Source organism: Rattus norvegicus, chromosome X (assembly GCF_036323735.1).
Source record: "Rattus norvegicus strain BN/NHsdMcwi chromosome X, GRCr8, whole genome shotgun sequence".
Classification (NCBI taxonomy): domain Eukaryota; kingdom Metazoa; phylum Chordata; class Mammalia; order Rodentia; family Muridae; genus Rattus; species Rattus norvegicus.
The window spans coordinates 63,710,174-63,723,401 of NC_086039.1; the positions used below are offsets into that span (position 1 = coordinate 63,710,174).

The following is a 13,228-nucleotide window of genomic DNA, read 5'->3' on the forward strand; positions in this document are numbered from 1 at the left end:
GCACGCCCGCTGCGTGTGTGTGTGTGTGTGTGTGTGTGTGTGTGTGTGTGTGTGTGTGTACGCGCGCGCGTGTGTGTAGCGGGCATCTCCACCAGAAATGGTAAGGTCAAGGTAGATTATTTCTTGCGGGCAACATAAGTTTATCCTGTCCGAAGTGTTCTCCCCCCTCCCCTCCCAGCAGTAAACACTTTCCAACACACTGCAAAGTGCCAGGGAACAAGCTCATCTCAGGGAGAGGCCGCGATAGGTTTATTTGATACACAGGGTGAGGTAGGGATTCGAGTTGTTTTCATTGGCTAGGTGGCTGGGTGCCTGAGCAGCCTTCTGGATGAACTGTCATTCTCCTTGACTTCCGAGGACCTTGATTACTTTGTAACACACTCTGTGGAAGTTATTGACTCGCCTGAGACTCTGCCTCTGGGCTGTCTCTTGTGTTCCAGAGACGCGGTACCAGAATATTTAAATCACTGTGGCGTTAAATACGTTTTAATATCTGATAGGGCCAGTTTCTGCGCATTGCACTTTTTTTTCCTTTCAGGAACGTGTTCGGGCCCGCGGCAGGGGGCGGGGTCGCGCCTCCGCCTCGGCTCTGGTTCCAGCCGAGCCTCACTGACGCCGAGATGGAAATCCCGAGGCTGCTCCCGGCTCGCGGGACACCACAGGGCGGCGGCGGCGGCGGCGGCGGCTGCTGCCCCGCGGGTGGCGGCGGGGTCCACCGAGCCCCGGACGCTCTGGCTTGTCAGGCCCCCACGCGCCGCCTCCTACTGCTCCGGGGGGCCCAAGATGGCGGGCCGGGGCCGCGGAGCGCAGAGGCCCAGAGGGCCTCCCGGGGCCTGGGCCCGAGCCCCAACCGGTTGGCGCCGAGGCCGGATAACCGGAGCGGAGGCGGAGGCGGCGGAGTTGGCGGCGGCGGCGGTGGTGGCGGCGGCGGCGGCGGCGGCGGCGGCAGCAGCAGCAGCAGCAGCAGCAGCGGCGGCGGAGGTGGTGGAGGAGGAGGCGGAGGTGGAGGAGGAGGAGGCGGCGGCGGCGGCGGCGGCGGTGGCGGCGGCGGCGGCAGCGGCAGCGGCGGCGGCGACGACTTCTTCCTGTTGCTGCTTGACCCGGTGGGTGGCGATGTAGAAACAGTGGGCACGGAGCAGGCCGGAGGGCCCGTGTGGAGGGAGGAGGCCGAGGCAGGCCCGGGGCCCGAGCGGCGCCAGAGCGGCGTGAACCCAGCGGCCCGGCCCAAGCCGGGCCCCCGCTGCCTGTCGGCGGTCCCGGCTGTGTCCCCGCTTCCCGCGGCCGGCCCGGGCCCCGGCGCGGGCCCGGGCCCTGCGGCGGCGGCGGCGGCGGCCTTCGCGGGCACCATCACTATCCACAACCAGGACTTGCTGCTGCGCTTTGAGAACGGCGTCTTCACCCTGACCACGCCCCCGCTGCCCGCCTGGGAGCCGGGGGTCGCGCCGTTCCCGCAGCCGCAGCCGCAGCCGCAGCCAGGGGCACTGATCGCCCCGCAGGCCGCCGGGTTTCCGCCCGCCGCCGCCACCGCCGCCGCCTCCTCGGCGCAGCTGGGCGACTGTCCCGAGCTGCCACCGGACCTCCTGCTGGCGGAGCCGGCGGAACCCGCGGCCGGCCCGGCGCCTCCGGAGGAGGAGGCCGAGGCCCCGGCCGCCGCCCAGAGCCCCCGCGGGCCTGTGGTCCCGGGCCCGGGCGTGGTGCTGTACCTGTGCCCCGAGGCGCAGTGCGGACAGACCTTCGCCAAGAAGCACCAGCTGAAGGTGCACCTGCTGACGCACAGCAGTAGCCAGGGCCAGCGGCCCTTCAAGTGCCCCCTGAGCGGCTGCGGCTGGACCTTCACCACGTCTTACAAGCTCAAGAGACACCTGCAGTCGCACGACAAACTGCGGCCATTTGGCTGCCCGGTGGAGGGCTGTGGCAAGAGCTTCACCACCGTGTACAACCTCAAGGCGCACATGAAGGGGCACGAGCAGGAGAACTCCTTCAAATGCGAGGTGTGTGAGGAGAGCTTCCCCACGCAGGCCAAGCTCAGCACCCACCAGCGCAGCCACTTCGAGCCCGAGAGGCCTTACCAGTGTGCGTTTTCTGGCTGCAAGAAGACGTTCATTACTGTGAGTGCCCTGTTTTCTCACAACCGCGCCCATTTCAGGGAGCAGGAACTCTTTGCCTGCTCTTTCCCGGGCTGCAGCAAGCAGTATGACAAGGCTTGCAGGCTCAAGATCCACCTGCGGAGCCACACTGGGGAGAGGCCTTTCCTCTGCGACTTTGATGGCTGTGGCTGGAACTTCACCAGCATGTCCAAACTCTTAAGGCACAAGAGGAAGCACGAAGACGACCGCAGGTTCACCTGTCCCGTGGAGGGCTGTGGGAAGTCCTTCACCAGGGCCGAGCACCTGAAAGGCCACAGCATAACCCACCTGGGCACGAAGCCTTTCGTGTGCCCCGTGGAAGGCTGCTGTGCCAGGTTCTCTGCTCGCAGCAGCCTCTACATCCACTCCAAGAAGCACTTGCAGGACGTGGGTGCTTGGAAAAGCCGCTGCCCGGTGCCCACCTGTAACAAGCTCTTCACGTCCAAGCACAGCATGAAGACCCACATGACCAAAAGGCACAACCTCAGCCAGGACCTCTTGGCCCAGCTAGAAGCTGCCAACTCTCTCACCCCCAGCAGTGAACTCACCAGCCAGGGGCCGAACGATCTCAGTGGTGCCGAGCTAGTGTCTCTGTTCTCCGATGTGCCTGGCCACAGCTCTGCTGCGGTGCTGGACACGGCCCTGGTCAACTCTGGCATCTTGACCATTGATGTGGCCTCTGTGAACTCGACCCTCGCAGGAGGTCTCCCTGCCGAAAATAGCAACAGCAACCATTCCTTGGGGCAAGCGGTGGACCCTCGGGCCTTGAGGGGGCCCCCCAGTGACCTTCCCCAGAGTCTGGATACCTCTCTCTTCTTCGGAACCACCTCCTCCTCGGTGGCTGGCTATCAGCACAGCCCCTTGGACATGGACGATGTCTCTGCTGGGAATGTGGGGCTCTTTGGCTCCTTGGCTCTGAAAAACTCAAGCCTGGAGCCCCAGGCTTTGACACCCAGCAATAAGTTGACCGTGGACACGGAAGCTCTGACTCCCTCCAGCACCCTCTGTGAAAACAGTGTCTCCGAGCTACTGACCCCAGCCAAAGCCGATTGGAGCATGCACCCCGAATCTGACTTCTTTGGGCACGAGGAAGAAACCCAGTTCGGATTCTCCCATACGACAGGAAGCCATGGTTCTCAGAAAGAGACAGATCTTATCACGGTGACTGGCACCCCGTTTTTGGTATGAACCGACTCTGCCTGTTCCCTGCCTGCCTCGTGGCTCAACTTTTTTTTTTTTTAATCACACTCAAATGTGAGAATGTTCTGGAAGGAGTGCTTGCTTGAGTGGCCTGCCTGCAGTTCTTTCTTGCTGCCTTGCGAAGGAACGCATCTGTGGACTATCGATTTAGGGATTTCAGGTCTCATCTTGAGTCTGAACTGAGGAGTTCTCTGACTGAGCAAGTCTCTTAACCTAGCTGAGCCTTAATTTTTTTCTTTTTACTCATACAGGAGGTTGTTTAGGTTAGATTGCTTCTGTTGTCTTTTTAGCTGTCTAGAATTTGTATTATTTTGTTATTTTTGTTTTTTTCTTCAAAATCCTTGGGGCACCCCAAACTGTGGTATGCTCTTGTTTTGTATATAAAGAAAATTAAATTATATAATAATGAATATATACTTTGCACTTGCCTTCATCAATTTGAATCCACAAGTTATTTTAGTTGTCTTTATTCTCTTCCCCTTTAGTATTATTTTTGAAGGTGCACCAGATAGCAGTTTATTCATAAATATTTAGTATAGATCTTTAGACTTCATTTGAGCCCTTTAGAAAAGTTTCTTAATTTCTTTACATCAGTTAAATTTCATGTTTTAAACTTCATATTGTTACATATATGCTACCTGGTTTAGTATTTCTTAAGATCCTGAAGTATATTTTAATGTGTATGTTCCATTTCCCTGTTTTACTTAAGAATGTATTCATTGAATATAATTCTTCTGTGTAGAATCTACTACATCCAGTCAAAATCTTGCTGATTGTGTATTCACTTGATTTCCTCAATTTAGTAGTTAATGTCTTGGTCAAGCTAAAATATTACTTTTGCATTCATGTTTTCTAGAGTGCCCCATCTTCTTTTATTAACTTTAAGTGTTTGCCTTTCTATTTTTGGATACTAAGTCTTTCCTGGTCTGAACATTTGTTTGTGATTACTTTTTCTTCTGCTATATCCAATTGTTCTTGTACTCTCTTAACACTTAGGGGAGGAAGAAATGTTTAAAACACTTCAAAAAGTTCAGTATAAATATTATTCAGTGCCAGAATATTTTCTTAAATGATGTTAAAGGTCACAAGACAAAACAGCAAAGAGAACTGGATTTGCTGATGTTCTTATTGACATTTCTGACATCTTTTGCTGGTGTTAGGGAGGCTGTATTGTAGAATTGCCATCCACGACTTTGACATGAAGGAGACTCAGGGTCCAGTTTGTGCTCTGGTGTTGGGGAGGTTGTCTTGAACATACTCATCTCACAAAACCTCAGTTTCCTGTTTACTGATGAATGTGTATGCACATGACTAACATTCCTTAGACTTTTCTTCTCAGTTTTCAACACATACATAAAAGTATAGATTTCAGCACATTTTAATGACTTCATATGCATCTTTTACATATTCAGTTTTCTTGTTGCTAGGGGCAAATAAGGATAATTCAGCCATATTGGTATTCAGTCAATAAAAGTGTTGTGAGGTTTGTGGTGAAACAGAAAAGGGTCTCTTTTTTTCTTACCCTGAATAATTTTTCTCTTAAATCATTGTTAGAAAAAACCAGAAGTGGAAACACTGCTCATGTGCTTACATAGCTCTCCATTTGATCAGTCTGTCAGCATCCTCGTTCTGTTTCTAACATCAGGCTTCTCTGTGACTGTGGAGCCTTTCACTCTTTCAAAATCTGATAAAGGAGCAGAGGGTGATGATATCCTTCGTGATCTGAAGAGAGCAGTGTTTATAGTTTTCCAGAAGTGAAAGAAATTGCAAGATTGAATGTCAATTCAATAGTGTATAAACTCTTGTACAGAGAGTATAGCATTTTTAGTTTAAGGAATGTTTTCATACATCTTTTATTTTTGTTCAGAGCAACCATGTAAAGTAGTTTTAGCCAAGTCTGCGCATGTTTCATATTATAGTTTAGCCAACTCACATTCCAGCTGGTTTTGAGTATGACTGACAATTCTATATATAGCTTCACAAAAGAAGAAGAGATTTTTTTCACCTCTCCTGTCTGCAACTTTTAAGATTCATTCTCTTTCATAACTGGTTGCTTTGTTCCAACTTAATTGGTTTCTGTTAGCTTCTGCTTACTATTTTTACAACCCAATTCCTTGCCTATGCATTCCAGTCGTGGTATACCTTTCATTTTCTGTTTGTTTAATGGATAGATATTTTTTCTGTGACTATCCTTTCAACATTTTTTCTCATGACACATTTTCTTCCAGTGCAAGCATTTACTGAGTGTATACAATAGCTCTGTGTGTACAGTAAGAAGCTATTTTCTGAGCTTAAATAATACTGTGTGTAAATATGATTCAAGGCATAAATGAGATTATTTTTTATGCTGTTCAAATGAGAAGTAAATTTGTGTTTCATTCTTTCTATTTAAAAAGTCTTTACCAGGGAGTTCTGCTAATACTTTCTTATTTGTTCTAGTGTTCTAGTCCAGTAGTATTTGCATGTAGATGTCTATGGATGACAAACTTTGGAAATGCACTAAAAATTTGCCACTATGAAATGTTTCTTTGTTGTGTGTACGTTGGTATTTATACACACCCACAGATACTCGCAAATATTTTAAAAATGGTTGTACTCATTTAGTGAAAATGAAAAGTAGACATACTTTTATAAATCAGAGAAATGCTTAGAATTTTATTTTGTCTACTCATTTGACAGTTTTCCATGTTTGTGTTGAAACTATTTGTATTCATAAGATATATTTCAAAAGTGTTATTCATTTGAAAGTTCCTAAATAGACCACTATTTTTTGTGTGTGTTTGGCAAATAACTCTGTCAAGGATGAGCTAAATACACAAGTCATGAAAATAAAGTAAATTTATAAACATGAAAATAAATTAATGCTGTGGTCTTATTTCTTTAATTTCTTAAAGTAATTTCTATCCAATAGAAGCACAAACTATATTTTCCCTAGTTACTCCAAGAAATTTCAGTGAACAAATGCTACTTTTCTTAAAGATAGCAGATTTTATTTGTGCATGTCCTCATAAAGTTTTATTGAACTAAGTTTTTCAAATTATTTCTATTTTAGCATGTTTTATAGTAAAATGTTAAAGAACCACTTTGTATTTTTAAGGTAACAATGTTAATTTCTGTTATTGGTGATATAAAGTTGTTAGCCACAAGGCACTAACCATTTATCTTTTTAAACAAATTCATTTATTTTTATGTGCATTGGTGTTTTGTTTGTATGTATGTCTATGTGAGGGTGTCAGGTCCCCTGGAACTGGAGTTAGAGATAGTTATGAGCTGCCATGTGGGTGCTAGGAATTGAACCTGGGTCCCCAGCAAGAGCAGTCAGTGCTCTTAATCGCTGAACCATCTCTCCTGATGACTCCTTTTAATGCTGCAGGTTTCAATCTTATTATTCTGAGTCTCTTTAATTATTGGTTATTTCATAACAAAATAGCTTAAGAGGAAGTACGTTTCTAAGGGCTGTATTGATCATATTGATTATGAAGTAAAAGTATGTTGGCCTTTAGTTGACGATATGGTGCAGTGGTAGAAAATTTGCCTAGTCAGCATGAAGAATTTGATTTTTACCACCACAAAAATAATGAGTGTGTGTGTGTGTTACAAAAGGATATGTGCAGATATGTCTGTATTTTTTATATAGATGTACTTTTGCAGGTCTGTTGTTTACCAGTCAATATAATTTAAAAAAAAAAACCTACTTGAGCAGTAAGCATGAATCCTGAATAGACTATGATAACTTTGTCTTTATGTTCCTATTAAGGAATCAGGTATGGGTACAAATTATAACATACTGAAGCTTCTTTGAACAGACTGATATATGTGTTACCTTGACCTTTGAGTAAAACACACTTGACAGGAGATAGGAAATTAATGTATTATATAGTTAAAGAGTAAAAATAAGTTTAATTTTCTATCAAAATAATGGAAAGGTGAAAAAAGGCAAAATGGTGTGAATTTTGTTCTGAATACATACAACAGCCAGTAAATGTTTTAATAGAGAAGTCAATGAAATTAATAAAAAGTTATTTTTGATAGGCCTGTACAGGTGTACATGGAAAAACTCAAATAGAAAAACAGAACATTTTTATAGCCATTACAATGAAGTATGAAGCCAGGAGTGGTATCACTGAGTTTGAAAGAGAAGGCAAATATATTAGAGATATCATTTGAGATTTCACTGGCATATGGAGAGAGGATATTATTAATATTTTAGCAAGATATAGATGTTATAGAAAGACTGACAAGAGGAACTGGGAATGGTAACTTGGGTGTACTTGGGAATTGTAATCAAAAGAGAGGAATTGGAGAATGACCATATAAGTTTGGTGCATTTAATTAAATGACAAGTGATGACACAATTATTTATAAGCTGTCAATATTGTGGTTTATTCAGATTCTATATAACAGTAGAAGACCACTTCCTCTTTCTTTGTTCCCTCTTGCATTCTCTGAACTACCTACACAGTTATTGTTATATCCCCTTGAAGTACAAGAGGTATTTTCATATTGTTTTGAAAGATCTGATCTGCCACCAACTAGTATGGTAGTGATTTGACTTAAGGACTATATAAGCACTTGAATTGAGGTTAATAAGAGTAAGAGTTAAAATTCTCAATATGTTTAAGTTTTAATTTTAAAACTTGGACAATATAAAATATTGGTTTTCTGTTTTGACCAATGATAGGAATGCATTTCATGATGGCCATAGGAAATATATTGTTTAGTTCATTTTTTTTCTTTTTATAATTTTTTTAAATTTAGTCATGGAAAATTTGATATCTAAATTGAGATGTATTATGAATGTAAACTAAAAACCAGGATTTAAATGTGTAGTATAAACACTTACATATTTTTGAAGTGGAAACTGAAGGGTTCTTTGGAAAGTCAGTTGGATGTTGTTTTGCTGGGGCAGACATGTAAAGGGACGTTTTGTTAAAATGGACACAGGTAAAAGGCTAAGGCAGACTCCTAAAGGACCATTTCACTGAATGAGACACAGGAGAGAGCAAGCATATGGAAGGACATGTGATAAGGATTCTTTGCTAGCAACACACATGTATCGGTTTGCCATACATTGTGTAGTTGAGCTGCATTTGTCAGGACTCCATAGAGAGACAGAACCAAAAAAAAAATTCTGGTGGTGAGCTGCAGTTTCTTGCCACTTCTGCCTATTAGGGATGATTGTCAGAGTGATGCCAGGGGAGACAGGTGTATATGCTGAGGCAATACCTGTGCTGAGACAAGACCCGTGGAGAATATGTTGTGCTTGGTGATGGGCTGAGCTAGGCTTGTTTATAGAGCTAACTGTGCAAGGCTTGTGAGTCTCAAGTCTTCATTGATCTTCAGTTTGCTGAGAGAGGCCTAGCTGTCTCTGCTTGGTAGTGCCACAGCTACTGATTCCTGTATGCCATCCCGACTCTACCGAATTGGACTGCTGGTGTATCAGTGAACTGTTTGAGAATGGATTGGGCTGCTGCTGCTGACCTGTGAACTGAACTGCTGACTTCCAGAAGACACAGAGTGAAGTTGCTCCAAAGCACCTTTCTAAACAGGTCTACTTTCCCCATATTCTTTCTTCTCTACTTCCTCTGGTGGGTGGGGGGCTACAGGGAAGGTTAAAATGTTTAAGAAGCATCATTAAAAATAAGGTTTGAAATAATTAAAGTTACATATTTTAGTTGTGATTGCATGAAGATTATTTTGAATATATTTGTTGAAAATACTAGAATTAATTTTCTAGTTTCTTTTGCTATTAAATTTTGGTTTATTTGCTTAAATTTTTGTAATAGGAGATTGCCATATAACCCAGGTTAGTTTCAAATTTGTTTTAACCTCTTGCGTTCTGAGATTATAGATATGTACCAAGACACTAAGACGTTTTTACTTTCTGTATAAAAACATTCTTTTACTTATTCTTCTTTCATATATTACATCCTGACCACAGTTTTCCCTCCTTTCTCTCTTCCCAGTCCTTTCACTTGCCTCCCCTCCACCATCCATTCCTTCTCTGGTTGTCTTCAGAAAGAACCGGCCCCCCATGAATATCAGATTGTGGTAGGTACCTCCCCTCATATTAAGGCTGAATGAGGCAACTCAATAGGAGGAAAAGTATAGTCATGAGCTTTTCCACCTGGCCTCTTTGTTCCCAGAAATGACAACTCTGAGACTTAATATTTGATGAATAAACACCTAGACCAAAAGTTTTGGCTTGTTCTGTGACTGGCTCAGGCTTAATCACCCACTTATTCTATTCTAAGTCCTGCCACATGGTTAGTTACCTCTCTTTAGTTTAATGTGATCATCTCCTTTAGTGTTTAGGGCAAATCTTTCATGCCTGACTATTTCTCAGAATCCCCTCTCTGCCGTATATTCCCCTTTCTAATCCTGCTCACTGCCTATAGGCTTTTTATTGATAGGTGATGTTTCCACACAGTACATAAGCAATTCTCTCTACAGAAATGGACCTCTCAGACAGGCCAAAGAGTCAGAGATAGTCCCTGCTCCCACTGTTAGAAGTCTCACAAGAAGACCAAGCTACACAACCATAACATAAAGGCAGAGGGCCTAGGGCAGACCCGTGCAAGCTCCCTGTTTTTTGCTTCAGTCTCTGTGAGACCCTATTAGCCCTGCTTAGGTGATTCTGTGGGTCATGTTCTTCTGGTGTCCTTGACTCCCTGGCTCCTACAGCCCTTCCTTCCACTCTTCTGCAGGGTTCCCAAGTTTCATATTATGTTTGACTGTGGATCTCAGCATGTGTTTCCACCAGTTGTTGCATGAAGCCTCTCTGATGACAACTGGGCTAATCATCAATCTGTGAGTATAGCATAATATTAGAATAATTTCGTTGAGTTTTTACCCCAGTCATGTTTGATTCTACGTTGGTCTCTGGGCTATCCAGCCTCTCGAACCTGGCTCTCTAGGCAGTGTCAGGGGTGGGCTCATCTCTGGACCAGTCATTGCTTGGCCAGTCCCACAATTTCTGTGCCACTTTTATCCTCTGTGCCACTTTTATCCCAGCACATCTTGTAGGCAGGACAAATTGTAGTCAGGGGTTTTGCGGCTTGGTTGGTGTCCCAGTCCCTTCACCAGAAGTCTTCCCTGGTTAAAGGAGATAACCGGTTCAGGTTTCATATCCCACATTACAAAGAGTCTTAGCTAGAGTTAACCTCATGGATTACTGGGGGTTTCCTTTGCACTAGGTGCATACCTGAGATGCCCTCCACCAATTCTAGTTATGTCTCCCAGTACTCCCTCCATTTCGTCCCCACCTAATCCTTCCTTTTCCCATCGCAATGCTCTCCCAGCACACCTGTGATATTTATTTCTCCTTCCCAGGGAGATTTATGCATCCCCCTTGAGCCCTCTTCGTTACTTAGCTTCTCTAGCTCCATGAACTATAGCATGGTTATCCTTTAGTTTATAGCCAATATCTACTTATAAGTGAGGACATACCATGTTTGCCTTTGTGAGTCTGGGTGACCTCCCTCACGATGATCTCTTTCTACTTCTATCCATTTGCCTGTATCCTTTTACTTGTCCTAATGTAGCTACCAGAAAATTGAAAACTATGTAAACAACTCTTGCTGTAACTGCAAAAACTAAAATATAAAATTGTGCTTTAAGGTCTTGTTTTATTAACTACACCAATCTGGTTGTTACTTACATCCCTCAGACTGCCGCATATAAAAATGTGGTATTCTAATTCTCCTCTCTGTTTAAAGCTCTATTTAAAAAAAACAGTAGTTTTTTATGCTTAAGGGTAAAACAAAACAAACCCCCAATAAAACCTTAATGTCTTATAAAGTACTGCATTATAATCTGGAGGACAGTATTTTATAACAGACTTCAGCAATTACTTTATTAGCACATAGATATTAGCTTTCCTTATAGCAATTTCCAAACAAAATTTGTTTTGTTTTTTCTTCCCTTTTTTCTCCTGATTCCCATTCTCTAATGTGTATCTTAATACCTTCATATTTTCCCTCCTTCCCCAGTCCCTGCCACCTATACTTACTCTCACACCTCCTTATTTATTATATACATACAGACATCAAAAATTAAGATCTGCAAATGAGAAAGAATATATGATTTTTATTTGAGTCTTGGTAGCCTGCATAATATATTTTGTAGTTTTATCCATTGTCCTGCATATTTTCATGATTCACTTTTTAAAGCTGAGTATAATTCATTGGTGTGTATGAATCTTGTTTTCATCAATATATTGTTGAAGGACTTCGAGGCTGTTTCCATTTTCTTGCTATTGTGAATAATGTAGCAATAAGCATTCAGGTGCACTCATCCATAGTAGGATATAGAGTCATCTGAGAATATGCCTGGGAGTGTGTATAGTCCCGGATTATATAGGAATTCTAGGTCTAGCTATCTTGTTTTTAGATAGGGTCTCATTATATACCCTTGGCTGTTGTGGTACTAACTATGAGTAGACCAAGCTGGCCTCAGACTCATAGATCCATATGTCCCTTCCTCCTAAGTGCTGGGATTAAAGGCGTATGTTATCATGCCTGGCTCTAGTCTAGCTTTTAGAATTCTCCATCGCTTTCTGTAGTGACTACACCAGACTCTACTTCCACTGGTAGTGAATAAGTTTTCCCCTTTCTCCACATTGATTGTCATTTTTTTTTATTCTTAGCCATTTTGAAAAGAGTAAGACAAAAATCTCAAAGTAGTTTAAATCTTCATTTTTTATATGCTAGGGATGCTCAACATTTAAAAATACACACCTCTCAGCTATTTGTATCTCTTCTTTTGAAAATTCTGCTTAGTTTCATGTGCCAGATTTTAATTGGGTTGTTTTCTTGGTGTTCAGTTTTTCCCCTAGGTTTTTTAAAATTTATATATTATAGACAACACCTTTCTGACAAGTGTATGACATGTAAAGCCCTCCCCCCCATATGTGGACCACTTGTTTGGAATGATACTGTTGTTTGCCATCCAGACTCTTAGTTTTGTGCTAGCTCATTTGTCAAGGACACTCTTAATGCACGTACTCCATTGATCCTGTTCAATTAGTGCCCTACTTTCTCCCCTCTCAGACTCAGGTTATCATATCTTATGATGACATACTTGATTTATTTGAACTTGAGTTTGGGAAGGGTATTAGATAAGGATCTAGTTTCATTCTACATGTAGCTTATCCAGTTTGACCAGTACTATTTTTTAAAGATGCTGTATCTTCTCCAACGCATATCATTGTGCTCTTTCTCAAAATTCAGGTGACTGTCAGAGCATATACTTCTGATTAAGTCCTCATTCTGTTCTATTTATGAGTGCATTTGTTTGCTGGTGCTATCCGGGTTTTACTATAGCTCTGCGGTAGGACTGAAATTGAGGATGCTGATGGTCCCAATGGGGCTTTATTGTTTCAATTATCCTAGGTCTTTTACATTCCCGCATGAATTGAGTTTACTTGTATATTTCTGTGAAAAACCGTTTAGACTTTTGATGGGGATTGTAGATTGCTTTTAGTAGGATGTCCACTTTTACAAAATTAATCCTATGCATTCCTGAGCATGAGAGGCCATCCACCTTCAGATGTCTTCTTCAGTTTCTTAATTTTTTATACAACTTTTCACTTGCTTAGAGTTATTTAAAAATATTTTATTTTACTTTAGTATGTTTTGCTTGAGGCTATAAAAGGTATTATTTTCTTGATTCCTGTTTCAGAATATTTGTCATTTTTATATAGGAAGGCTATTGATTTTGTAACATAGTACTTTGGTGAAAGTATTTATCAGCTGTAGAAATTTCCTGGTCTTTTTCTTATAGAATCATCATCTGCAAACGGGATTGCTTTGATATTTTCTTTCCTATTTGTATCCTCTTTATCTCTTGATACTTATTGCTATAGCTAAGATTGAATTCAAGCACTATTATGAATAGATGTG

General features: G+C 42.9%; 1 protein-coding gene across 1 annotated transcript; it reads left to right on the plus strand.

Annotated features, from left to right (window-relative positions):
- Window positions 1–207: 207 nt before the first annotated feature.
- Zxdb (zinc finger, X-linked, duplicated B) lies at window positions 208–6,180 on the plus strand. Its single transcript, NM_001419557.1, has one exon. The coding sequence runs from the start codon at window positions 621–623 to the stop codon at window positions 3,312–3,314; it is 2,694 nt and encodes an 897-aa protein (NP_001406486.1). The 5' UTR covers window positions 208–620; the 3' UTR covers window positions 3,315–6,180.
- The last annotated feature ends 7,048 nt before the right edge of the window (window positions 6,181–13,228 follow it).

Bases quoted from the DNA above. Each gene is read 5' to 3' on its own strand.
- Zxdb (NM_001419557.1), top strand. From the start codon at position 621: ATGGAAATCCCGAGGCTGCTCCCGGCTCGCGGGACACCACAGGGCGGC.